Source organism: Doryrhamphus excisus, linkage group LG6, assembly GCF_037039965.1.
Source record: "Doryrhamphus excisus strain RoL-2023G ecotype Guam linkage group LG6, RoL_Dexc_Guam_v1.1, whole genome shotgun sequence".
Taxonomy (NCBI): domain Eukaryota; kingdom Metazoa; phylum Chordata; class Actinopteri; order Syngnathiformes; family Syngnathidae; genus Doryrhamphus; species Doryrhamphus excisus.
The window spans coordinates 5,599,649-5,627,364 of NC_136362.1; the positions used below are offsets into that span (position 1 = coordinate 5,599,649).

Here is a 27,716-nt window from a genome sequence, read left to right on the forward strand (position 1 = left end):
AAGGCTTAAAAATGTAACATATTTAGAATTTCAACCATGACGATATGGATGTAGTGAAGGAGGACATGAGGGTAGTTGCTGTGAGACTGTGGCGACCCCTGGAGGTTCAGTGGTGAAAAGCACTTCCAAACAAGACAAACACGGTGAAAAAGACGTCTTTTCCATTCCATCTCAGTTTATTAAGGTAATGATGTGCAGTTAGTCATCAAAAAGATAACTCGGGGAATGCAACGCACAGCACCAGTGCAGCAACATACACACAGAAGGACCGGGAGACCTTTCATGCTGAAATGTCTTCCTACACATTTGTACTGTGCCAGAACAGTAGTGGACATGTCAGTGTTGAGATTACTGAGGTTTGAGAGCAGCAGTGCATGTGGTCCTGGGTGAGGTAAGGTAAGGTAAGGTGTATTTTAAAAAGAGTTCCATTGAAAACAGACCAGTCCATGAAAGTAAGAAAATCCTTAGTGTGTCAAAAACATTGCACTTCATCGGGGGCAGCGCCTCCCTGAAGGTGTGCCATACATGAAAGCTAAATGCTAATCCGAAGCACGAAGGACACAGTGTTATTAACACATTAGTGTTATTCTTTAGATTCCAAAGCCAACTCTAGCTAGCTCGCTAGCGTCAACATCTAGCACTAACATCTAGAAAAATAAAGACGCTTCCCTCTGCTGCCATGAAGAAAAACACTCTACATAAAATAGTTCTTTACACTCTTTGATCATGTATACATCCGAAAGGAGAATCCAATATTTTCATCTTTGAATCATTCATCCGAGAGGCTGGGAGTCAGTAGACGAATGCGCGGGGTCACAGCAGCATGGAGTCCTGCATGGCGAACGCCTCCTGCGCGTGCCTGTAGTGCGTGCCTCCAAACAGCTGGGGGAGCTGTTGCCGTACGACGGGGTGCTGCTCCCGGAAGGGCGTCCCGTAGTGCTGCGGCCCATCTGCGTCGGGGAACGTGAACACCTCCACGGGAGACATCTGAGCTTTCTGGAAGCTGGGCGAGCGAGGCACGCCGCCAGGGGACTGAGGGGGCCGCTCCACCGGTGGGGCCCACGGGGGTCCATCCTGTGGATGATACTCGTCTCTCGTTTGTCCCTCAAAGCTGTAGTCCACAGGGGCGTGGACCTGTGCGGTGGAGGTGAGCTTTTGAAGGTAGATAGGGGTGGTGCGCCCCTGCTGCTCCAGCTGCAAAGGTGGTCTTCGAGGGTGGTGGGCGGCACCGGGCGGCGGCTGCCTGCGGTAGGTTGCAAAAGTGTTCATGAGAGCCCTCTCGGGGGAGTTGTTATTGGGCGGCCGCCTGGTGGTGGCGTATGTTTGATCCTCCATCCTCACGTTGGGGGGTGATGGGAGGTGGGAGGGTGGCGCCAAGTGTCTGTAGCCCGGATGAAAGATGGGGACCTCAGTCGTGGTCCTGCCAGGGGAGTGGTAGTGATTTTGGTTTCCAGGGAAGCCGGTGTAGGCCCCTACAGGGTTATGGTGGGCAAATGAGGGCTGAGGGGGGTGCGAGGGCATCCTGGACGCTCCTGAGATGACACCCCCGCCAAGACTGGACGCATTAGCGGGGGCACCCCGCTGGAACGGGGTCTCGCTGCGAGGAGTCCTCATCCTGGACGGAGGTCTCTCCAGTTCCAAGATCTCAAACTCCTGCTCCGGCAGCCCTGGGACGTTGTCATACTGCGAGGCGTTGGACCCACGGTTGGCGCCCGGAACAAAACCTTTGGAGTGTGGCCGGCGGTTGAGCTGCTGGGTGTCATCGGGACCGAACGGGGCCGGAGATGCCCCCCGGGTCAGCTGGACCTCTCGGGCTGCCATCGCCTTGGCGGCTTCTAGTTTGGTCTCGGAGGGTTTGAACCAGCGGGGAGTGATGTCTCGGTGGTTGGCGACGACGTGACTCTGAGTCTTCAACAGCGGGACAGGGGTTGGCGCCGAGGGTGGCGACGGCCCCCTTTCGGGCGTGGTTGAAGCCGATGCCTTCTGCCGCTCCCTTGAGGCCGCCTCTAGTCCACCGTCCCTCAGGTCAACCTTGCGGTGGCGTATCGTCTTGTCCAGTGAGTCCCGGCGTAACAGACTGGGGGTACGGCTACCCCGCTGGTGGTCCGGTACCGGACTGGGGTGCTTTGGAGGCTCGGCGGGTTCTGCGTGGCTCTGCCCATTTCCCAGGTGGGTCACGGCTGCCGGTGCCAGCTCCGGAAGCTGCCCTAAAGGCTTCTTGGGGAACTCCTCGTCTTTACCTGGAAGACAAAAGCAGCGGCCCCGGGTGAAAAGTCCACTCGGGGGGGACAAGAAGAGCATGATGGCTGGAGACACGGATGAAGAGCCACAACGGGGACACGGATTCATGCAATACCACTGGCATCCCGGCCACAGAAGGAGAGTTACATTCAAGACAACACATCATCTCCACAGGCAAAGGACGGAAAACTAAACGCCGTTTGATTCTTGTCCCAAAAAAAAAGGCTGCCGGGGGCCTTGTCGGGTCCAGTGAGGGCGACACGGCCAGGCTGAAAACCAGCATGGAGTCTTGGAAAGATGAGCAGAGAGAGATTGCGGCACTCCACATTAAGCAAAGCAAGAATACAAAACCACCGGGGGAAGGTGTGCGAGTTTGTGTGTGTGGTGTTGGAGGGGCGGGGGTGGGGGGTTGGGGGCTGGGTTGGTGGTGGTATGGGACCCGAGTGCTGCTGGACAGACAAAGCCACAGACAGGACACACTGAGAAGACGGACGGACATGGAGAGGCAAGACCAGTCAGGATAGCCCACCCGTCACTGTTGTAGGAACCAATGTGGCCCCCGCTCGCGTTTTTGTAGTTGTTGGCTAACATTGGTTCGGAAGAAGAGGCAGAGAGAAGGGGGAGGGGTTAAGGAGAAGACACGTTAGAAGACGCTAAGTTGTGGTCCAGCAGGAAGCAGCTCAGCTGTGCGGGTGCTAGCAAGCTAAGGCGCGGGACGGCGTTGGCGACTGAGCTACCTGGCGCCGGCAGCTCCAACTTGACCCTGTGGAGCTCCGCCATGGAGGCCTGGAGCTGCTCGATCACCAGGTCGTCCTCCAAAAGGAAATCTTTGGACAGAGACACCTGCAGGAACTCCACCAGCTCCTCCATGGACATCTTCATCAGGCGCTCTGCGGGGGCGGGGGCGAGGAGGGGGACAAGTCAAGTTAGCATGCGAAGCGTCCACGAGTCAGAGTGGAGATGGTGCCACGGGGACGTACTCCTGTGTAGCTTGAGGACGGTGTAGGACATGGCGGGAAGGAGCCGTTCGCCCTCCAGGATGTAGATGTCCCAGATCCTTAGAGTCAGTGTGAACGGTGTCTGGGGGGGGCGGGGGTAGGGGGTGGAGATATTTGTGACGACTCCTTTGTTTGAGTTGGGCGTGAAGTACTCACTCTGTCCAGGAAGCACTGGAAGAACCACTTCATGGTGTAGAGACTGGTCAGCACCTCCTGGCCGTCCTGCAGCACAAGCACACGTTCACCAACAGCTGATGCACACGCATCGACTCACTCACTCCTAACGAGTCTAGTCTCGTGAACGGCTCTTTGGAGTGAACCAGCACCACAGTTCGGCAGGTACTTGAGTCTTGGACACGAGAACCAGCAGCGGTCCTTATTGTTCAAAAGACTCGATTCGTTCACTCGTTCACCTGGCGTCTTGGCACTTGAAGGAGTCATGAAGTCATGATGAAGGAAGAAGAAGCAGCAAGAAAGAAGACGAACAAGAAAGGAAGGAAGAAGAAAGAAGAGGAAGAAAAAGAAGAATAAGAAGGAAGGAAGAGGAGGAAGAAGAGTGGTGTGTGTTGGGCGGCGGAGGCAGGTGTGAGTGTGGGCGGAGTCATTCACCAGGTGATGCTTGAGTTTGGGGATCATCTTCTTGACAATGCGGTCGTGGTGCTCCTGGAAGCGGAGGAGTTTGGGGAAGCCAGGAACAAAGAATCCTGTATAGGATGGGAGGATGAGAACTTCCTGGCTGGCAGTGAAGGAGAAGTACTACTACTACTACTACTACTACACTGTATATACGCACAGCGGTATGACAAGGTTAGGGTACCCCTGGTAATGTTCCAGATGACCACAGGAACAGTTGTGGTTAAGGCCAGTCAAAGTCAACCCACAGACCAGCTCCAAAGACCTCCTACATGATGTTGGTGCAGCATTCCCAGACAAACACTTGCTACCCTCAGTAACATTTGGTGGTGGTTCCATCATGCTGGGGGGCTGTGGGGCCAGTGCAGGTACTGGAATCTTCTTCAAGTTGAAGGTGGCATGGATTCCAGTCGGTATCAGCAGATTGTTGCCAACGGTCTTCTGAATCAGTGAGAAAGTAGAAGTTGGCCCGGAGTTGGATCCTTCCCCCAAGACCATGACCCTAAACACCGCTCCAATTCTACTGAGGCATCCATGCGGAGGAACCAGTCCAACGTTGTGAAACGGCCATCTCAGTCCCCAGGATGATGGATGATCCCAACAACCAGTCATTTAGAGAGGAACATTACCAGGGGCGCCCTAACTTTTTCATGCCACCGTGCGTACGGAGGAGGTACGTATGTGGGTGACGGGTACCGTGCATGGCGTGCTTGTGTCCTGACAGCAGCTTGACCAGAGCCCAGAAGGCGTCTTCCTCGTTCATGTAGATGAGCAGCAGCGCCGTGATCTGACTCATGCCCTGGCAGTAGCCCACCTCCTGCACGCACGCGTCCACGCTGGCATCACGCGGCAGCGACAAGCACCAAGTAGAAGTAGAAGAAGAGGTGGGCTCACCATGTTGTAGATGGAGTAGGCCGTGAGAACGTGGAAGAGCGCCTGCTGCCTGCAAAGCAAAGCGTTAGCCACAAAGTGCTAGCTGGTGCTAGCCAGCCGTCACGGCCACCCACTTGATGTCGTAGCGGTCCCTGAACATGATGTGATCCCTGTAGGTGCGGTTCACGTCCAGGTCGATCTGACGAATGTCAGGAGACAACCCTCTGGCTCGGGCCTTCAGCTTCTGGAACACAGTCATCACTTGGTCTTCACTTGGTCATCAGAGGGACAAACCAAAGCCTCTGGGTACCTCATAGAAGTCCTTCTTCTCCTCTTTTATTTTGGGAATATCCAGCAGCAGGCACCACACCTCCCCTCGGAGCTGCAGCGGAATCCCCTTATAGATCCTCCGGGCGAGCTGGGTGGGGGTGAAATCATCCTTTAGCGTGGCCGTGTGAAAATAAGCGGATGAAGCAAGTGACCTTTTCGCTGTTCTTGTACTTGTCCCAACTCCTCAACATCTTCAGCCACTTGGTGGTCCTCTCCAGCTCCGTGTGTTTGTGCTGCATGGGGCAAAAAGCCAAGACAGGGCGTCACACGTCCACAGAGGCTTGCATCAGCAAGGATGGAAGACAAGACAACAGCCACCTTGTCCTACGTTTGAATTTTACGCTCATCTTTTTTCGTATCTATTCGTATTTTTCATAAGCCATCTCTTTCAGAAATGTTCGGAAAATATGTTTTCCCTGACAATAGGCCATTTTTTCTGTCTCAGAAATATTCAGACTTTTGATATGAGAAAAATCTATACTTTTATTTTGTTCTCTGAAAATAGGATTTTTTTCCACCTGAAAAACACTTATTTCAAAAATTGGCAGAACTTTGATCAAAAATATATATTTGAAAATGTTTTCTTTTAAAATAGGATTTTTTTTCTACAAAAAAAAATATCAGTTTTTGGATTCCCCAAAATATATCATTTAATTTTCTCTGGAAATGGATTTTCTTTCCTCCAAAAAACAAATCTCATAAATTTGCAAAAATTTCATCCTAAAATTTTTCCTTTTTTTGTCACTTTTTTCCTGCAAAAAATGAATCTTTCAGAAATATGCAGAGCTTTGATCCAAAACAATATATATTGGAATTTTTCCCTCTGAAAATGTGTTCCAAAACACATCTCTTGCAGATATTTTTGATTCAAAATGGATATAGTATATTTATTGCAGTTTACCTGCAAAAAAAACAAAAACCCAAAAAAAATGCAAAGATTTTTCAGCAAAAATACTCTAGGTGTTTTTTTCCAAGAAAATATGTGCCAGTCGTCAGTGGGTGGTCCCTGCTTTCCCCCCAAAACCACGTGACTGATGAATGAGCCTCCTATTGACTTCCACGGAGCGCTCAGCGTAGTCGGACATGGATGCAATTTAGCGTGGAGGGAAGATTGAAGGAAGAAAGGTCAGAGGTCAATCACCTTTTCCTCCAGCGAGTCGTAGGACGGAAGCTCGTTCTCACTGAAAGGAAGAATGAAAGGATGAAAGACATCACGTATATCTCTACGTCGGTTTCCCCTGCAGGGCTGATATCTATCTGTGGCAGTGCCGTGACCATGTCTTGGTCACATGATTAGAGCCCTCTAGACATGAAACAACAGCCCTATAGTCAATATAGTAGACATCATAGGATAAGATTAGACTTGTGCTGGTGTGGTTCCAGTGGAGGATGGGGGGTGAGGTCTGGGCTTTATCTTGGTGTTGTTCCACCTACGGAGTCTGGTGCTTGTGTGTGTGTGTCCTTACTGCAGGAAGCCAAAGCGGTCGATGAGCTGGTAGAGGTGGAAGTTGGTGTCCTCCCAGGGTTCCACGGTGGCCTCTTTGCCCTGGGGGAGAGCAGAGAGACTGTGGAGTGGGAGTAATAAAAAGGAGGTATGATGTGATGGATAACGTTGGACAGCGTGCACGGCGGCGGTGGATGAGGATGAGGATGAGAAGTCATCACGGGCGATCATCATGTGTGGCGAGGGCGTGGTGGTGCGCCCCCACTCTTCTGGGGCATACAATCGCTGCTTCTTCATTGGCTGCTAGATGGTCGGCTGCGTGTGTGTGTCCTTCACTCGAGGATGTGATCTACCACTTAGATCCCAGTCAGGCTGGGTACCTAATAAAGAGGGACGCCCACCTTGTCATATTTGGCCACGATGTCCGCCCGCTCCTGATCCAGCTTCACCGCGGCATCCTGCTCACTATCGGACGCTGTGAAGGAGACGGGACAGGAAGTCAGTCCCCATCCAAAATATGCTCATTGAAGAAACATGTTATGTATGTAATTCCACACTGGCCACTAGGTGGCAGCACACATTGATGAACAATAGCCACCACGGCAAGTGCTAGCATTCAGAAAGCAGGACAGCAAGGAACGCCCCAATGCTAACATTTGTGAGTGTCTCTCATGACTACTATATTGGGTAATAGATGACTATAGGGCTGTTATCTCATAGCCAGAGAGCTTTATTTATGTTAAAATGTGTAATTAGAAGGTGGTAAAGAGGTTTTCTACGCTACCAAAACATTCCATTTCTCAAGAAGGAATCCTACTTGACTTGTCACCGTTGCCAAAACATTATTTTAACAAGATGTATTCATTTTACAAGAATCAAATGAGAAAAGGTTGTTATGTTCATTCATGGGAATTAAGTTGCAGTACTTAGTAGCATAAAGTTGTCAAATGAAAAAGCAAAACAAAGTTGGATTTTGGGGGAAAATGAGTTTGAAGTCGTTGAAAAACGTAAAAACAACAGAAAAAACTTGCAATGTGATGAAAATAAAAAGTTGTAATGCTAATGCTAATTGTAAAAGCCAAATTCACCCTTAGCCAACCCCTTCCACGGTTCGATTCCACATCCTAAACTTCTCCCATAGACGTCTTTCACCTTGACCTCAGCGAAGGTCATATGTAGTGTCATTGTGATCAATAAAACAAAATAAAGTTATCATTTTTGAAATATGTGGTTGTAGAGAACGTTCTAAGAGTACGGGATGAGGTGGATGAAGATGTCGGTAGAAAGATTTGGTGGATTAGAGGGACTGTCGCCAACGCAACCTTTCATCGGTCACCGTGTGGGCGTCGCTGGGAACCTTTGGACACCCCCGCTGTTTTGTTTTGGTGTCGTTACGCAACAAGACAAACTGTCAAAGGCAGAAAAGGCTTTTCCTCCACGCCAGGACGCCGCCGTGTTCCCATAGTGACGGCGGCTGGAATGCTGCTCGACCTTCTGTGCGACTTCGGCGTGCATGCTGGCATACGGAGGTATTTTGGATCAGAGTGGTAATTAATGGCGTGACACGCCAACGGCGGGCCGAACGGCAGCATCAACGCACACGCCGCTCGGCAGGAAGTCAGTGTCAGGTTGGCGGCACCAAAGTGCATCATTAGCGTAATAGCAAACCACAGCGTGTGTTTCGGTGTCACGCGTGTCGTCCAGCTGCACGGAATAATAATCGTTTTTATTCACACGTCAGCACAAAGGATAAGAAGACTGGCGTGGACACAAGATCTCATTTCCTGTCTTGCCTCAGCTGCTCCTTCTTCAAATGCACACGCCGTTCCACAACGCTGCTGTGGATCTACTCTTAGCATGCTAACATGCTGGTTACTAATAGCGTGTTATTACCTTAGCGTGCAGGTGAGGAATGGTACGTTCCTACACGTCATGTGATGTCATCAAGTCAGTGTGTTATCTTCAAAGTGCCAACAAAACCTTCCGTTACCTCCTTCACCGTCGTCCAGCGGACCCCCGGAGTGAGTCAGCGCCTCGGCATGCATGCCTTCAACCAGGTTCGGCCTGAGCTAGGCTACCCCCCCCATCAAGGCGGCGGGCTGAAGAGGAGCGCGGCGCCCTGCAGAGATGTTGCGGCCACAATGCCTGCGCTTGTTTCACCGCCCAAGACGTCAGACCCACTCGCTACATTCCCCCACCCAAACAACAACAATGGGCCCTGTTGGACCCCTCTGGGGGGCGCGGCTCTGGGCCACAATGGAGGCCAGCCTCCACAGAGACATTTCGTTTCGTTCCTTTCTTCCTTTCCCCAAACCAAGCAAGAAAACGTGCTGGATGACAGCGAGGTGATGGAGGGCGGCCATCGGTGCATCATCTGCTGTATCTCTGTTTTGATTGTCTGTAATCTGCGGATGTGAACCCCGTTAAGCCCTGAGGGTACCCTGTGGACGCCTCAGCTGTCCCGGGTCTCTACTATTGTCATCCACAGTCGCTGAGAAGCTCATGAAAAAGCAGCCAATGTTGTGTTGTCTTTCTGACAACACAATGATCCAGTCAGGACACACAACACAAGGTCAGGGGTCGCACGGTGTTGCCTTACCCCGGGTGGCACGCTTCACTATTCATGAGAGCGGCGGAACACACAAACTGCCGCCCAAAAGGAATACTTGCGTTAGTACACTTCGATAAGTGTACTGTAATCCCTCCTTGATGGCGCCTCAATGCTTCCATACCCGACCATGACCCGTCCATCCACCCGTCTTGGAGCACAGATACCTGTTTACCACTTTCTACACACACATGATTAGAGCCCTCTAGACATGAAATAACACCCCTATAGTCACCTTTACACTCCTATTACCCAATATAGTACACATCATAAGACAGAATAGGCATAGAAAACCTGTTTACAACCTTCTAAATGTGCTTTTTAACATTATTAGAGCCCTCTACACATGAAATAACACCCCTATAGTCACCTCTACAACCAAATTACCTAATATAGTAAACACCATAAGACAGACTAGGCATAGAAAACCTGTTTACAACCTTCTAAATGTGCTTTTTAACATTATTAGAGCCCTCTACACATGAAATAACACCCCTATAGTCACCTCTACAACCAAATTACCTAATATAGTAAACATCACAAGACAGACTAGGCATAGAAAACCTGTTTACAACCTTCTAAATGTGCTTTTTAACATTATTAGAGCCCTCTACACATGAAATAACACCCCTATAGTCACCTCTACAACCAAATTACCTAATATAGTAAACACCATAAGACAGACTAGGCATAGAAAACCTGTTTACAACCTTCTAAATGTGCTTTTTAACATTATTAGAGCCCTCTACACATGAAATAACACCCCTATAGTCACCTCTACAACCAAATTACCTAATATAGTAAACATCACAAGACAGACTAGGCATAGAAAACCTGTTTACAACCTTCTAAATGTGCTTTTTAACATTATTAGAGCCCTCTACACATGAAATAACACCCCTATAGTCACCTCTACAACCAAATTACCTAATATAGTAAACATCACAAGACAGACTAGGCATAGAAAACCTGTTTACAACCTTCTAAATGTGCTTTTTAACATTATCAGAAACCTCTACACATGAAATAACACCCCTATAGTCACCTCTACAACCAAATTACCTAATATAGTAAACACCATAAGACAGACTAGCCATAGAAAACCGGTTTACAACCTTCTAAATGTGCTTTTCAACATTATTAGAGCCCTCTACACATGTAATAACACCCCTATGGTCACCTTTACACCCCTATTACCTAATAATTAGAGATGTGCTTAAATATGCATCCCATACAAAGACAAAAGAGCATCCCTTATGAATACATATCATATATAACGTGTGGTTTGTCGTGCCATCCCCAATGTTTACCTTCTTCACCCGTTCACTACTTCCTGCTGCTACAAGGTCACCCCCCAGCCATGATTCTCCCCAGTGAGGGCACTTAAAAGACACACACACCTCCCAACCAGGGGCCCGCCCTGCGTCTGGACGGTGACACCAGCTCTCGGACCATCTGCAGCACCTGCATGCTCACAGGGGGGCGGGGCTCAGAGTGGTGAAAGGGCCGAGGGGGCGGCGGCTTATCATCCTCTCTCCCTCCTCAGCCTCGCTCACTTGGAATCGTCCCTGAACCCGGGCCGGGACACCCCCTAGGAGCACGCATCTTCTCCCACCTGGGGGGGGGGCGCCGTGCGTGTTCAGTCTTTGGCGTCCTCGGATGCTTTTGGCCGCTCTTTCACCGTAAATAAAAGAAAAAAGCCCCCCCCCTTGGCCCCCCATAAGCGAAAGCGGCAGGTGACGCTGGAGCGCTCTTCACGCTGGCAGCCTCCTGGTCTCCATCTTCACCAAGACCACGCTGGCGCCGTCCTCGCCTGCATCCTTTAAATCCTAATTAACTTGCACCCCCGCTCTCTCTCGCTCGCTCTCTCTCTCTCTCTCTCTCTCGCCGCCTTGCCCCTCCCCCTCATCAGCAGGAAGCTGGTCACATGTCCGGCTCGCAGGTCACGCCCTCCCACTTTAAGTCCAACAAAGTCAGGGTGGAAACGCTCGGCAGTGACCTTGAGATGAAAGACATACTTCCCGATCCCGTCACATGCTCCGCCGGATGCCGTTGCCATGCCGACCGCTGCTGGTTGCTAGGCTGTGACCCAAACGCCAACACCAGCAGCGACGCTCAAACGTTCACACTCCATCTTTCTTCCGACAACGCCGCTCCTTCTCATCCCGACTTGTACTTCCTCTCCGCGGCTCTCACATTATTCCCATCATTATTCCCATCATTATTCCCATCATTATTCCCATCATTATTCCCATCAACTCCCGCCCCAAGCTCATTTGCCCAAAATGATATCTCTCCCAAGTCATCTGGGATAGGCTCCAGCATGCCCCCACCCTCGTGAGGATAAATCAATTGTGTCATATTCAGCTGTATTTTCTCTCCTGGTATTCCGACTTTGCTGGGACTTTTCCCGTTGGTTGGAATATGACTCTTTGGAAATTTCAACTATTTCTGCTTTCTTCTAGTAATTGTTCTCCCATAATATTACAACATCTTTCACCACAAGCTCGTTTTCTTTTCTTTGATTGTAAAAATTATGAATGTGATTTATTACTAAAATATGATTTTCCTTCATAACATGACGTCATTCTTGGAAAATTGAAACTATTTTCTATTTGCTGCAATAAGACTTTTTCTTTTGACTTTCCAAACTTTCTCTTTTTATCTCGGAAATCATATTATTTTTCTATTTAGACTTTATTCCCATAATATCAGAACTTTTTATCCAACTTTATTTTGTTTAGTTACTAAAATTCCCTATGGATTTTTCCTCATATTACCAGTTTGGCCTCATTAAAGTCAACCTTTTTCCTGTTAGAATAGGACTTTTGCATTTTCATATTTGGAGGACCAACACACACCAGCAGTATCCATGGCGACGTGGGTGGATAGCATGCTCTACACTGACAACGACTACTACTACAACTTTTCCAGTAATATACTTCCATATTTAGTCGAGCGACACGTGCCGACAAGTTATACACAGTATATTTCATCTCAGCTAAAAATGATTCATATCCACGTCACTCTTTGCTTGCTTTCCAAATATTTCAACTTCCCCGTCACACATTATCTTTTCCTAACTTTGACTCTACCCCATCATATCATAGAACATATCATAGAACATATCATAGAACATATCATAGAACATATCATAGAACATATCATAGAACATTTCCCCTGTGCTAATTTTCCAAAAGTGTCTATAAGTCTATTTTCCTTTGTTTGCTTCTCATAATATTACTATCAATAATTATATATATATATATATTATAATCAATAATTCCTTCATATCCAGACTATTTGAACGTTGTTTTCATAAATGGACTACAGACTTTATTCCCATAATAGTGCAATTTTCCAATAATGCCAAATGTACTTTGTTTGCTTTGCTTCCTGTAGTACTACAACATAGACAGAAACATGGTACTTATCCTGTAACGTTTCTACTCTATGCTACTAAAATGAACGTATTGTCCCGGATGATAGCGTTAGGAGTTGACATCATTTGGAACAACAACAACAAGAAGAAGAAGACCGCCCGTGGGACGCCCGTGGGACGCCCGTGTTGGGGAGTGGGGAGGTACATGGGCATCCTGGATGCGTCTTTGGAACATCATCATTAAAGCGCTCCATTTCCTCTGGCTGCCATCTCCCTACTGGGACATGCTATCATAATCTAGCAAGACTTCCTTCCTGTCAGCGCGCGCACACACACACACACACACACACACACACACACACACCAGCATCTGTCATCAGCAGAAGACAGAAAAGGGTGAAGGGGGGGGGGGGGGGGGGCGTGGATGAACCACATTCCTGTGTTTTTAGGGCGTGTGACGGTTTGACAGGAAAAGTTGAAAGTGTGCAAGGAAAAAAAGCTAAAGTGTTTATTAAAGCGTCCGTGGGCCAGACGGGAGCCTCGGACTCGCTTCCTGTCCGCGGGAGAGTCGGGATGCGGATTGGCCAAAACAACAGCGGCTAATTCCTCATCCGGAATCACGTCCTCGCTCTCGGCCTGCTGATAAACCCGCCCAGGAAAAAACGAAAATAAGTACGATTGGCTTGGGGGGGGCTGGGTATCAGTCAGAAAATGTACAAAAAATATTAAAATTGTTAGAAAATTACAATAAAGAATAAAGTCAAAATACCAAGAGGAAAAAAGTAGAATTCCAGCAAGAAATTATTTTACAAGAAAAAAAATGGTTATTTTTAACCGTAAACTGGTCATTTTTAACTGGTCTAAACATTTTAGTAGCATAAGACTTGAAATATTAAAGACAAATTACATTTAAAAAAGTTTAAATAAAGACAAGCTATTATGGGAAAAGTGTCATGATATTATGGGAATAGTCATGACATTATGGGAATAAAGTCATGATATTGTGTGAATAAAAGCGGAATATTTTGGGAGTAAAGTCATGATAATATGGGAATAAAGGAAGAATATTTGGGGAGTAAAGTCATGATAATATGGGAATAAAGTCATGATAGTATGGGAATAAAGGAAGAATATTTGGGGAGTAAAGTCATGATAATATGGGAATAAAGTCATGATAGTATGGGAATAAAGGAAGAATATTTGGGGAGTAAAGTCATATTAAATGTATGAAGCCAATTGATGTAAGAAGTTGAAATATTTGGAAAATAAAAACCTGAGAAATGGGAAAAAGCCAGCTGTAATTGTCGGAGAATAAAGTCCAAATATGAAGAGGAAAAAAGATAAAGAATGAGGGAGGGGGCATGGTGGGGGTCGGGGCCCATGGAGGGTCCAGATGAAGGATGCAGGAGCAGATCCATGCATGTAGGTGTACTTTGGGTCCAGGAAATACTTTCTTTGTAGGAGTTCTTCCACGTTTAGAGGGCTCTACTCATGGCAGCTCACGCTGGCAGAGTGTACGGAAGAACCTGAGGTAATCGGGTTAAAGCTCTCAGCGCTTCACTTCAGCAGTGCGCGCTTAATCCAATTCGCCCTCCGGTCGAGGTGGGTTGCCCTGGCAACGCAGACCCACGCCCTCAGCCCACCCCTCCCCCCCAGGTGAAAATGCCACTGAACCGGGTTTAGGACCACCCGCCGCCCTGTTAGTTTGCAAGAGTAAGAAGCATGTTTGTGTCCCTTGATGGGCGGCATGATGGGGTTGGGGTCATTACCTCCACCAGGGAGGTCCTCCATCATCAACCACAGTTGGCCAGGCTGATGGGGGTCAGGAGTTACTTTGAAAACCACTCACCGCCGGCTATGTCTCGCAAAACAATGATAGAAAAATATGTACTGCAGCCACCACAAGTAGATTACAGACCTGTTAGTGTTATCTCTATACTGCTATACTACTGCAGCCACTAGGGGGCGTATTTGCATGACGGTCGTTACTGTATGTGACGTGATGCATTGACCAACATCTACGAACGTCCACGCTGCCAGTACTCACTCATGGTGGGAGCCCAGGGGGCGGGGGGCAGGAGGCGGCCCAGGCAGGGCGGTGCTTGGGATGGGTGAGCTGGTTCTCCGCTGGGTCCTTCCTCGAGGCACTCATGACCTGGACAGAGGGAGGCGGGAACGACCGCGGGTGAGATTACTTCCGTTTGACAAAGTGTGTCAGGCTACCCCTAGTGGTGGTCTTGGGGGACAACAACATCTTTGATCATATCCTCTGCATTACACGACATCAGATGCCCACTGGCATCTTTCTAACTCGTCTGATGGCAGGACCAAGACCATCCTAAATGGTAAAAAAAAGTAAAATACACATGTAAGACATTAGAAATACACATTGAAAGAGGTTGTAATATGTAGTATTGTACACCGCTCACTAGGGGTCAGTAATGTTACTGTAATGTTAGAAGAGACACACAAGCACCAGACTCCATCGGAGAAACAACAGGAATAACCATCCCAAACGCAAGACTATTGTAGTGGCTGGAACCCACACCGAGCTCAAACTCCACTCTGACTCACCACAACACACCAGCGTTTATGCCTTATTATCTGTTAATGTCTGCTTTATTGGCTAATATTAATATCATGGAAGAAAAAGGGGAAATAGATCCAAATACATCCATACGGACCTCTTTGCATCGGAGAACGGTGCGTTCAATGACCGTCAACAAAGTAGGACGAATCACACCTCGCAGTAAACATTCTAAAACTAGTTTCAGTATTGTAATAAAATAATATATACCGAACCATAATGATGAATTTCTATGTATTTCAATGTGTTTTAAAAGAGAACTGAAATGACAATGGGGGGAGGGGGGCCTGCACAGACACAATGGCACCAACAAAAGCTGATGAGGCAAATAGTTTGAGGGCGACACATCCTGCAAGTTTATCACAGCCGAGAAGACCAAGACCACCACCACCACCACCACCACGGACCAGGAAGGCCCGCGTCCAAGTGATGAGGAGGAAGGATGAGTTCTGTCCTCGCTGACCGGGTCAGAGGTGGTCTGCATGCGGGCCGGATTGCGGCACACTCCCACACATGCCCGCTGTTTTCAAAGCGCAAAGCCTCCGACTGCAGCTAAGCCGCATTATCCTGAGGCAGGACAGGAGGAGGGTTGAAAGACACACCACTGGCAAGTGCACGGCACCACTTCCTGCCCCCATTTTCAAAATAAGATGTGTTGCCTGAGGATGACAACATATTCCACGATGATTTGATGCCTCCTTAGACTTTACTGCTCTTTACTCTATGCTGAAATGTCAAACACCTTTCAAAATAAACTACTTTCAAAACTAATGGTGCCGCATTGGGACCAAACACATAATATGATGAAGTCATTGAAATCAGGAATGACAACAGAAAACATCAAAATGATATAATGTAATATATAGACAGTTAATTCGCCTGCAGACAAAGCATCATTTAAACAGCAGCGCCAAACACATATGACTTCATAGGCTACATTCATTTTTCATTACCCTTTCTCTTATTGTTAAAAAAGTCTAAAACAAGAGCACTGCTTCTAGCTCTAACGTTAGCATGGCCGTATCACGGTGATCGACAGCTACTCGCAGCCAATCAGCTGCATCGAGGCTAGCAGAGCAAGCCAATGAGAAGCCGCGATTGGTGGTCCTGGGTGGAATTGATTGTTAGCGGGAGGTTGTTGTCGTCAGATAAACACAGCAGTAGAATCTCAACCGGAAGTACCCTTATGTAGTTGACCAAATAAAACTACTCTTGAGTTTCTCCATGACAACCGTTACGAAAGTATAGAGTACATTTCAAATGATATTGCATTTAGTCTCTCCTCGCCGCTAGCTGAGCAACACGTCGTAATGCAGGTTCGTCACGTTTCTTACCAAAATACAATTTGTAAACACACGCATTTTGTAGGAAACCACCGGAAGTAGAGTACTGCTAGTCAGCTAGCTCAACAGTGGTGGGTTTGGCTAGGTAGGCCTCGGTGAATACAAATCAACACAAAGTTTACAATAATAAAACTAATCTTTAGCAAAAACGGAAACAAGAGCCGTAATTTCACAAAGTCGCACAATAAAGCGTAACAACTGGCGTGGCTGTGTCTGACTTGACTTTGCAAAGCTATACGGAGCGCCGTCATTCCGGCGGTGCAGTGCCGTGCTTCCCTCCGTGACATATGCCTCGAGAGCCGGGACAGCAAGTTCCAATGTTCCCGTTAAAGCCCTCCGCCAAGCCCCACCTTGCGTTCATCTCGACGGGGCTTCTCTGGTCGCTCACGCCGTCGCGGCTCCCTCCCTGCCCGGCCATGTCCGCGCTGCCGTACCAGGAAGTCCGGGCCACTTGTGAAACTCTGCGGCGGAGGAGCACCGCGGGCAGCCAGGTAGCAATGCGCCGCCCGCAGGACGACCATGACACCTCCGCGCGGGGGAAGGGAGGGGGGGGGAGAAGCCTTGATGCGCCAACACTCAGCATCGCCAACCTCCACACTTCCGGTCTTGGAACAGTACACATATACACATTTCACGTGGCTGTTTAATATGACCTAAAGTGAATTTTTACTTCATTTGTTTTTTTTTAACAAACAAAAAGCTTAAAATGATAATTGGGGGCAAGGTGTAAGACAAATACAGTACATTTCTGAAAAGTTTACACCGTTATATTTCTTGCTAAAGTCTATTTTTAGGAAACGGAGACAGACACGCCACTAATTTGACTCGCAAATGCCGCCTCGTCGGTAAAAGAGAGGCGTCTCGTCAGTGGAGAATAAAGTGATTTAAATGTCTTCACTCATTCCCCTTTCCCTATCGACTCTCGTCACGCTCACTCCGGGCCTCCCATCGATTTATCCCCACGCTGGCCTCGCTTATTGGGACGTGTCCGTCACCCGTCAGGGACGCACCTTGGAGGGAAAATAAACAAGCAACCAATTTGAGCAAGCAGAGCAACAAATCAATGGAAGGCTGCCGTGTCGCCTGACGCGTGTCCTGCTGTGTTGATTTTGCGCTCTAATTTAGCGAGTCGTTGTAAAAATAAATAAAGAAATAAATCACCGCGGCGTTCATCTACGAGAAACTGACAAGCCCACCAGAACAACTTTAATCAAATCCGTGTGTTGTGATGGAAAATGCACTGACAAGATCGGGAGGTCACTAGCCTGCTTAGCGCTGTTCCTGCCTGTGTCCACTAGATGGCAGCATCGCACCGTAGCCATGAACCCACTGTTTTTTATACCATTTATAGGTCATCTTGCTTCTTAAATAATGTTCCTACCTTTTCTTTTCGTAATATTATGAATTTACTGCCATGACATAATATTTAAAAAAATATACATTTTTGTTTCATTTCTGCTGTTTTTAATTTCTATTTCCACATTTTTCTTGTACATTTTCCATAATATTAAGACTTTCCCCCAAGCTAATTTTCCAGAAATGACAACTTAGTTTTCCATAATATTCTAATGTGACTATTATGACTACTGTGTAGCTATATGCTGCGAAAATTATATTATTCTTCATCACAATGCTACGCTCATTCTCTTACAATTGCCACCTGCTTTCCGTGTTAGAATATAATTTGTTTTTCTCTGAATCATTTGACATTGTTATTGTAAAATTACTTCACCCTGAATTTTTGTGTCAGATTAATTTTTTTCTCTCTAAATATTCTTCATTCTCTCTTGTTTTATTTTAAAATGACATTATTATTCCTCCTAATATGCTACATTTTTTTGTGAATATTTGGACAATATTCTTGTAAATGAACTGCTGATTTTTTGTGTGAAATGACATCTTTAGAATCTCCGGGCCGCCCTTTGGACACCTCTACGTTGAAGTTTGTTAGTGGTGGCTGCGTGTTGCTCTAGGTGTTGTGCTTCTACAGTATGAGCTGCGTGATGGAGGAGCCTACCGTTCATCCACCTGACCTAAAAGCAGAAGCTGTGGTCCAGCCGGGAGAAGCTCTTTGTTCCTTTCCTCTGGGATCCTCGCAGCAAGCGGAACAGGCTGGGTGGCGTAGCACGTGACGGCTCTGCCAAAATGACCAACACGGAAGGAGGAGGACTTCCTGTTGGCGCTCATTTGGAGCGAGCCGCCCCGGTTTCCCTCATGAAGCCGGCGTGTGATCCACGGCGGCGGCCGGGACATAACCAGGACAGCAACACGTTCCACAGTCATTTGAGTGAATGAGAAGTGCGTTTGCGTGCAAGCCTCACCTGTGGACGTCTGACACGGACTCGATAAGCAGCAATAACATCCAAAGAGCAAAACTCGTGTAGGGAAATCAAATCCGGAGCCGCAGACATTTTGTTGAATTAGGAGCCGCGCGTTAATAATAACCGAGGTGTAATATTGAGCAGGATCCACAAACTAAGGGCAGATTACTGTGCCTCAACTTCACAATCAATATTTAATAAGAGACGTGCCCGACTGCCGCCGCGCCGTAATGTGCCAGAAAGCCCATAATGCGGCGCTGCGTGGATATTTGATCTGTCAGCTTATTGGAAGCCGGAGAAACACGCCGCTGATTTATCGCACCAATACTTCTTGGCTGGCCAACGCCTTGTCACGTGACCCGGAGGTGACAGCCGACCTTTCACCTCTCCCCTGTTGGGACGCTGGGTCGTGGCGGCCATATTGACTGAGGGCAAAACATCGAGCTGGAGTTGGCCATTTAAGAAATACTGTATTTCCCTGTCCTGCCGAGGAAAAACAACACAACGAGGCAACGACAAGGTAGTCTTTACCGAGCTTCCATCTGCACCACGAACCCAAATGTTCTTCTTAACTTCTTAAAGGAAGTTAGCTAGCGAGTTAGCTAGCGAGCTAGCTAGCGTCTTACAGGAAGTTAGCTAGCTAGCATCTTACAGGAAGGTAGCTAGCTAACGTCTTAAAGGGAGTTAGCTAGCGTCTTAAAGGAAATTAGCTGGCAAGCTACGTAGTGTCTTAAAGGAAGTTAGCTAGCTACAGCAATCAATGTGAAATTGAGCAACATTACCCCAGTCATTTACTCCCAAACTAAGTATTCAAGTCATTCCTAATTTTCATCCTCACTGGGGAGGCGGGGATCAGGTATTTTGGCATTTGATCCTCTTTACAAAGATATAAACAGTACATCCTTTCCATGCCGGTGGAGTATGACAGTCAGAATGTACATTCACATTTGTTGGGATGATATGTAGTATTCTAGTATTCTGTAGTATTCAACAGGTGTCAGTGTAGTGTTACATTGATGGAAAGGAAGTACTGTACAGAAACAGGAAGTGAAAACAAACAAGAAATTCTCCCATGTGAACAGGTGTAAGTCTACATTATTACCATCCATCCATTTCCTATGTCGCTTATCCTCCCTAGGTTGGGTGGTGCTGGAGCCTATCCCAGCTGTCTTGGGGCGAGAGGCGGGGTCCACCCTGGACTGGTGGCCAGCCAATCCCAGGGCACGTATAGACAAACAACGGACAATTTGGAGTGGCCAATGAAGCTGGCATGTTTTTGGAATGGGGGAGGAAACCGGAGAACATGCAAACTCCACACAGAAGCGGAGAATCGAGCCCAGGTCTTCACGTCTGCTGACTGCGTGACCCTGTAAAGGTGACTATAGGGGTGTTGTTTCATGTCTAGAGGGCTCTATTAATGTTAAAACATATTTAGAAGATGATAAACAGGTTTCCTATGCCTAATATGTCTTATGATGTCTGCTATATTGGGTAACAGGATGACTGTAGGGGTGTTATTTCATGTCTAGAGGGCTCTATTCATGTTAAAAACATATTGAGAAGGCCATAAACAGGTTTCCTATGCCTAATATGTCCTTTGATGTCTGCTATATTGGGTAACAGGAGTGACAGAATGACTATAGGGGTGTTATTTCACGTCTAGAAATGTTGTGAGCGTAGCGCAGCAACACCAAGCCCCCCCTTACTTCCCCTGCTGTGTGAATGAGGAGGACAAAGAGGAGACACAGAGCGAGAGGGAGGAGTATTAGGAAAAATGTTTTAATATAGGAGACAGAAGCAAAAAACGTCATCACACAAGAACAAACGTTTCCAAAAAGAACTGTGACCGCTGGAGCTACACACTCAAGTTCACGGAGGAGGACAGAGAAAGGCCGAAAGCAAAGCAAACCAAGGAACCCACTCAAGGTGACTCAATACTTCAGTGTGCTGGTGGCGACGGCACGTTAGGAAAACCAAAACACCCTGTACGGCTCCCTGACAGAGATCCGACACGCCAGCCAGGAAGCGAAAGAAACGATGGGAGGGGCGGGGGGCGTGGCCACACAGACAGTAGTAGTTTTTTTTTTTTCCTCTATGCTTGAATCTCCAGTATAAAAAGTAGCACTGGTAGAAAATGATGCATAAGTACAATCAGTTGTAGAAGTAGAAAGCCTGCATGTTGTCGTCCCGTCCCGTCCGTGCTGGCGAACAAACACACATCACGCTAACTTTGGCTTCTCTCGACACCACGACGACCGGCTATAGAACCACACAACGAAAAGGAAAGCACACGCGACAAGCTTCATCTGCACAAAGAAGGAAACACAAACACTTGGATATATTCTTCCGACAAACGTCTCTTTGCTCGTGGAGGACAGAAGACACCAGATCACGAGCGGCAGGACAGCCCCCGAGTGACACGCCCCCTCCGCCGTGGCCCCGCCCGCCGCCTTGTGCTTACCGACGCCGGCGTGTGAGTGCAGTAGATCCCTGTTAGCACACGTGTTAGCGTGTTAGCCTGCCACATTTTAGGGGAATAATAAAAACCAAGCGGAAGAAAAGTCCTTCTTGGGACTTATTTGGACTTTATTCCCGTAACATTTCGCCCTTTTCACAGCATTCTTTTCCCTAATAATATGAACACTTTATTCTCAGAAAATGAGAAATTTTTCATCCTATTATTGTTTAGTAAAATAATAATAACTTTTTCACAATCTAATATTTCAATAGTTTTTTTAATGAATGACTTTTTTCACGATATTTCAACTTGATGCTTCTTTCATCCTATAATTGTTTAGTAAAATAATATTGTAACTTTTTCACAACCTAACATTTCAATAGTTTTTTTTTTTTTTTACCAATATGACTTTTTTCGTAAATATTTCAACTTGATGCTTCTCAAAGACATTATTTTTATTATTCAATTGCCACTTTTTTTCTGGTTATTCTAACTATTTCCCAACTTAGTTTTCTCTAATATATTGACTCCTAAAATTATATTATTTTTTCCCTCATAAAATTACCACTTTTTTCCTCATATAATGCTACTTCCCCCCCCCCTGAATATTTAATTTTATTGTCATCAAATGACAGCTTTTTTATCCTTCTCTGCTGTTTCATTTTTCAATCTATTTCTCGTCATGTCAATATTTTGCCTTTATTCTTGTTACGTAACTTAAGAAAAATCACAACTTTATTCCTTGTTTTGTTTGTAATATATCAATATTATAACTTAAAAAAATATAGATTGAGTATTGAATATTTCCACTTGATGCGACTAAAATGATGATTTATTCTTTTCCTCATGAAATGTAAACAAAACAATATATATTTAGAAGTGGCCCCTGGTGGGCGGGGATCTACCGTACTTGGTCTCCTAGCTCCGCCCCCTCTTGAAGCTCCGCCTCCCCAGGAAAGCCCGCCCACGGAAGGAGGACTGATAAAAGGCCCCTCCCTGTTTAAGGCGAGTGGTGAGCTCGTGTAGAAAAGAATGCTGCCTTTTGGTTTTTTTCTCTTTTTGCAGACCCCCCCCCCCCTCCCGCTCAGGTAGGCGTTAAGGGGGGGGGGGGTTGGGGGTCAGCAGACTGACAACACTGTGCCATGTAAACATCTAGACTCCGCCCACCTCGGATGTGCTTGTCTCCCAAACAAACGCGAAAGCGTGCGTGGGGGGAGGGGTGTGTGTGTGTGTGTGGGGGGGGTGGTGGCCGGGGGGGCTTCACACTCGGGGGCTCTCGTGCACAACAACAACAAAGTGAGAGTGTGCACGTGTGTGTGTGTCTATAGATATATATAAATATTCATATGACACATGGGCACTTCTTTTTTTGTACATTTTTACAAAGAAAAAAGTCCAAAGAAAAAGCAAACAGGACATATTTCAGGCAACAAGACCACAAGTTAACAAACTTTTTTTCTTGAAATCTAGAACTTTTTTTTTTTTTAAATAGGAGGGACTCCATAGAAAACACTGATAATAAAATAGAATAGCATGTTATCAAATCATCATGTCACCAGAAGAAATAGAAGAAGAAGAAGAAGTACACAGACGCTAGGCAGGAAGTACCTTCCATATTTGGCACTAAACTCCACTGTTGCTTTTTTTGTTGGTTTTCTTTTTTCTTTTTTTTCTTTTTTTAACCGCCTTAGAAGACAAAAAACACATCCAAATTCCAACCAGAGAGAAAAAAGAAAAGAATGACATTGATGCTTCACAAGCTGACATTATAGAGATATACTGTATAGATATATACTGTATAGATCGATATATATATATATATAGATAGATTTATTTCTTTGTATTTCTATATATATTTCATAGAGCTAATTCAACAACAAGAAAAGGGACTGATAAAAAAAAACAAAAAAAAACAAAACAAAGAAAGGCTTCGTCTATTCTTCGCCGCCGAGTATCAGGAACGCTTTGGAAAACCAAACATCTCATGCGGATCAACGTTTACTCGAAGAATCCTACATTTCAGAGAAAAACATTTCACATGATTTGTTATCATGAGAAAAAGTTGATTTTCCTGAATTTCCAACCTTTAGGAATTTTAGTAAACGTACTCCTTTCACATACGACGTCCGTCGCCTACCTTGGCTAGCTGTCCTGTCGCGATTGTGCTACTTGTTCCACTTACTGCTGTCATACGCGGAAATCGATGAGCTGCAATTTCGCAGAATAAAGTTGTCAATTTATAAGAAAAAAAGTTGTAGATTTACGAGCATGAAGTTGTACATTTTTACGACTTTGTTCTCGTAATCTCAGATTATTTCGTAAGGAGAAAAAATGTCCTTTTTTCCCCGATGTGTTGACACGTTTTTTTGATGTAAATTCATAACTTTATTCGAATACATTTACGCTTTTTTCTGATACGTTTACCACCTTATTCTCCTAAAGCGACAATATTTTTCTTTTTTTCTAGTCATTTATTAGTTTTTTATTGTAAATGTACGACTTTATTAAACTTGAATAAATCTGCAATAAAAACGTATGAATCTGTTCTCGTAAATGGCCGCCATTTCCCGTGTAAATAGACGTCCATGTCTGACCGATGTCTGACCGATGTCTGACCGATGTCTGACCGATGTCTGACCGATGTCTGACCGATGTCTGACCGATGTCTGACCGATGTCTGACCGATGTCTGACCGATGTCTGACGTCTTTCCTCGGAAACCTGCTATTTTTCCCGTAAATTTCAGACCTCTGAAATCTGCGTAGATTTTTTTGGATTTCTTCAAAGTGTCCCAAACACCGGGTGGCAGTTGTTCAAGTAAAGTCATTTTTTGTGTCCTCAAAAGCAAAAGATGAGACATTGAAGACCCTTTTGGACTGGAACTAAACTCACGAGAAGCACCGACGTCAACGCAGCTCACACGTACGCTTTTTTTGTCTTTTTTTTTGTACCGTCTAAAGAGTAGAAAATATAGTTTGTCCTATTTCATCATGTGCATTTCAACCACGGATTGTCTATCTGTGAGTCAGTTCAGCAAAAAGGTGACACAAGTAGGTAGCATTTCTCCCCCCCCCTTTTGTTGTTTTTTTCTCTTGTGTGTGTGTGTGTGTGTGTGTGTGGGAGTGGTTCCCCTGGAAACTACTCTAGAAAAAGTGGATCTATATATAGACTTTGAATGAGAAAGTCAGCCTTATCAAAAACTTTACATGGCCTGAAAAGTGTAAAAAGCATCGTCCCGGTGAGCTTGGAGTCCAAACTGTGCGGAAGTAGTCTTATTCTCTCGCCGCCGCTGCCGCCACCACCGCCGCCACCGCCGCCACCGCCGCCACCGCCACCGCCGCGTTCAAGTTTACGTTTGGCGTACCAGTGACACAAAGTGGAAGAGAAATGAAGCAATGAATGCAGCGTTTCACTTTTTTTTCTTACCTTCACGCAACATCCCCTCCTCCGAAACACGTCCACATGAGGTCACATGCACAAAAAAACATTCACCCCCCCACCCCCCCCCCCATCCCCAAACGTTCGTAGGCATTGGCGACGGAGGACCGGGACGTCGGACAAAGGACGTGTGAGGACAAGAACGCTGTTTTGGTTTTTTCTTTCTTTTTCTTTTTTTTAAGCGGAGGGGGTGTTGACGGTGGTGGTGGGGCGGGCATGGATTTGCACTTTTGCTGTGGGGGGGGGCCGCCAGCGACACGTGCTGGATGTGCTATCAGGCATGAGGACGGTGCTTCTGAAAAAGGAAGACCACACACGGGAGAGCAAAGCGTTACATTGACGACGCTTCACCTCCGCCCACTCATGATCACCCCCCCCCAACCTCCCCCAAACCCCCCACATCACAACAACATCTGGGAATGCCCCCACACATTCTCCGTACCAACAGCAGGAGGGAAATGTTGAATGGAGTCCCAATTGTTCCTGAATAACCTTTCAATATTAGGAGGAAAAAGAAGTGGGGTGCCTACCCTGTCAGTGCTGGGGCGGGGGGGCAGACAGGGGCCAGCGGCTAGCATCAGTAGGGTTTGCTGTCGTTCTTGGAGCGTTTGAGCTGCACCTTCAGCCGCTTCATCCCGATCTGGAAGCCGTTCATGGCCTGGATGGCCGCCTGCGCCGACACCGGATTGTCGTAGCTCACGAAGCCTGCCGGGGACGGGAGGGGCGGTGTGAAAAGGCGTGGTGCGGGGCGCGGAGGGGGCGGCGTGCGGGCGCTTACCGAAGCACTTGCTGAGGTTGGTCTGTTTGTCGATGAAGACTTTGGCCGAGACCACGTTCCCGAAAGGCATGAACATCTGCAGGATGTCCTGGTCTCCAAACTCCTGGGGCAGGTGGTAGATGAACAGGTTGGCACCCTCGGGGCCTGCCGGGAAGGATGTGGTTGTCACGGTAACGCATCTCAACGCAAATTTATCCACGGGAGGATTTCTCCACACTCGGCATGCACTTGGCCAAAGAATTCCATTCCGATCCCTTCCCCAGGGAAGTCCGCCTCCTTGTCCGCCTCCTCCGGCTCCACCGGGAGGACACCACGGCGTTCCCAGGTTCCAGGCTGACATCATCCCTCCAGCGTGTCCGGGTCTGCCCCGGGGCCTTCTCCCCGGGGCCGTATACCATGCGTATACCATGGACGGTATACAGTATACCATGCATATACCATGCAAATAGCATTTAGAGTATACAGTATACCATGCATATACCAATGCATATAGCATGTACAGTACATGTGCGTATACCATGCATATAGCATGCATATAACATGTACAGTATAGCGTATACCACGGACAGTATACAGTATACTGTGCGTATACCATGGACAGTATACAGTATACCAATGCATATACCACGTATAGTATATAGTATACCATGCATATACCATGGACAGTGTAGAGTATAGCATGCATATAGCATGCATATAGCATGCATATAGCATGTAGAGCATGTAGAGCAGAGCGTATACCACGCCTACACCGATGCAGCAATAAGCCAAGAGAGTAGAGGACCCCAGCCAAGCGAGCGCCGAGTCCGACCCCTAGGACTGACCTTCCTTCTGGCTGCCGGCGGCGCCCTGCTGCTGCAGCAGCGACTGGCTGTAGAGGGTGGGCAGCGCGGCGGCGGCGTACTGTTGGATCCCTGAGTAGGCCTGCGTCAGCGCGTCCATGGTGCCCGCCGCCCCGTTGGCCAGCCCGGCGCCGCCCAGGCCGCCGTTGAGCGCCGCCATACCTGAGAGCATTTGAGCAACTTTACATAAAACCCAACAATAAAGAAAGAAGAGTGCACTTACTCATTAGCGCTCCCCACTGGAGGTTTCACATCACAACACACTCACACGACACGCACCATGCTAGGTGTTAGCATACTAACGGTAGCATGTTAGCATTGCTGACACTGACATTGTAGCATTTTTAGCTGTTTTCACAGGTAAACACTTACATAAAGACTATCATGCTTGGTGTGAACATGCTAACATTAGCATATTAGCATGTTTAACCATCTTCATAGCAAGACACATATATGAACACTTAGCACTATCATGCTCGGTGTTAGAATGCTAATGTTAGCATGTTAGCATTGCTGGCATGTTAAAACTGACATTGTGGCATTTTTAGCTGTTTTCACCGCTTACATAAAGACTGCACTATGCTTGGTGTTAGCATGCTAATGTTAGCAAAGTGAACTTTTATCCATTTTCATAGCTAGACACATGACATATGAACCCTTAACGTGTGTGTGTGTGGGGGGGGGGGGGTTAGCACATGGCACATAGCGCCCAGCAGGGGGGCGGGGTCAGTGTAGCTTCCACAAGTGAGTGAAGGTGGCATCATCATCATCATCATCAGCAGCAGCAGTAGCGCTCATTAGCAGCGTGTCACGGCTTCATTTCGCCACCCAGGGCAACTTGTCTGGGGAGGGCGTGAGGGCGGGCGGGGGGGCATCCTGTCGCGTCGCCGTCAGACACGAGCAAATAAATGATCAGTGGCGCGCTCGGGATTATAGGTCACTCATTTATTCCGGGATAATTGCACTGCTGACCTTTGCAATTCAATTAAGGCTTGGATGTGTTTAACTGGGGGGGCACATGGGGGAGGGGTACGCTGAAACACCCCCGTTGAAAGGCGAGTGAGCATGCGATGGAGGTGATCTCTGCTAAAGGTCAGCGGGTGGGGGGGGGAAGACAACGCTGATTAAGACCGCGGGTGGAAGGCGGGGCTACTGGGCCGTGTGTGTGCGGGGGGGCGGGGCTTACACACAGGAACACCATACGAATGTTAGCATGCGACACAAAGACGCGGCTGGCGGAGGATGGCGTGTGATGTTGGGGGCAGGGGGCGTGGGGGGCGGATGGCAGGATGAATACTCACTGTTGACGCTACCTGCTAGTGCGTTAATGTTGTTGAGGCCCACCGTGGCGCCCGCCAGGCCCTGCAGGGTGCCCAGGGAGGTCAGCGAGTTCATGGCGCCCGCGTTGGAGCTGGCGGTGGTGCCCGCTGCTGGGGGAGAG

General features: G+C 47.3%; 2 protein-coding genes across 18 annotated transcripts in view; both read right to left on the bottom strand.

Moving 5' to 3' along the window:
• Positions 1–157: 157 nt before the first annotated feature.
• On the bottom strand, positions 158–19,239 carry usp6nl (USP6 N-terminal like). 5 transcript variants are annotated; one of them, XM_078791239.1, is made up of 16 exons: positions 18,761–19,236; positions 18,457–18,650; positions 14,557–14,664; positions 6,921–6,994; positions 6,542–6,621; positions 6,217–6,256; positions 5,228–5,308; positions 5,056–5,163; positions 4,880–4,989; positions 4,767–4,815; positions 4,569–4,689; positions 3,849–3,943; positions 3,396–3,461; positions 3,222–3,321; positions 2,979–3,131; positions 158–2,240 (listed from the first exon to the last, which is right to left on the bottom strand). In XM_078791239.1, exons 2-16 carry the CDS (start codon positions 18,461–18,463, stop codon positions 814–816), a joined length of 2,619 nt encoding a protein of 872 aa, XP_078647365.1. In that variant the 5' UTR covers positions 18,464–18,650; positions 18,761–19,236; the 3' UTR covers positions 158–813. The 5 variants fall into 5 exon arrangements, with proteins under 5 accessions (XP_078647365.1, XP_078647367.1, XP_078647366.1 ...); XM_078791241.1 differs by adding an exon at positions 16,790–17,044 and having other exon boundaries at positions 18,457–19,233; XM_078791240.1 differs by having other exon boundaries at positions 4,880–4,986; positions 18,457–19,239.
• A 1,280-nt stretch (positions 19,240–20,519) lies between these two features.
• Positions 20,520–27,716, bottom strand: part of celf2 (cugbp, Elav-like family member 2) — a 124,028-nt gene continuing 116,831 nt past the window's right edge. For 6 of the 13 annotated variants that reach the window (XM_078791246.1, XM_058069383.2, XM_058069388.2 and 3 more), the window contains 5 exons: positions 27,577–27,705; positions 26,258–26,437; positions 25,434–25,577; positions 25,186–25,360; positions 20,520–24,950 (listed from right to left, as the gene is read on the bottom strand). In XM_078791246.1, the coding sequence (XP_078647372.1) occupies positions 25,233–25,360; positions 25,434–25,577; positions 26,258–26,437; positions 27,577–27,705 (581 nt within the window). In that variant the 3' untranslated portion in view covers positions 20,520–24,950; positions 25,186–25,232. The remainder of the gene's footprint in view (positions 24,951–25,185; positions 25,361–25,433; positions 25,578–26,257; positions 26,438–27,576; positions 27,706–27,716) is intronic. The other 7 variants (XM_058069384.2, XM_058069389.2, XM_058069387.2 and 4 more) reach the window with 4 other exon arrangements.

Coding starts and splice junctions, on each gene's coding strand:
- usp6nl (XM_078791239.1), bottom strand. Junction 6,622..6,920: donor TCGTGGCCAAATATGACAAG/GTGGGCGTCCCT, acceptor GCTCTCCCCCAG/GGCAAAGAGGCCACCGTGGA. Junction 3,462..3,848: donor CCAAACTCAAGCATCACCTG/GTGAATGACTCC, acceptor CTTGTGCTGCAG/GACGGCCAGGAGGTGCTGAC.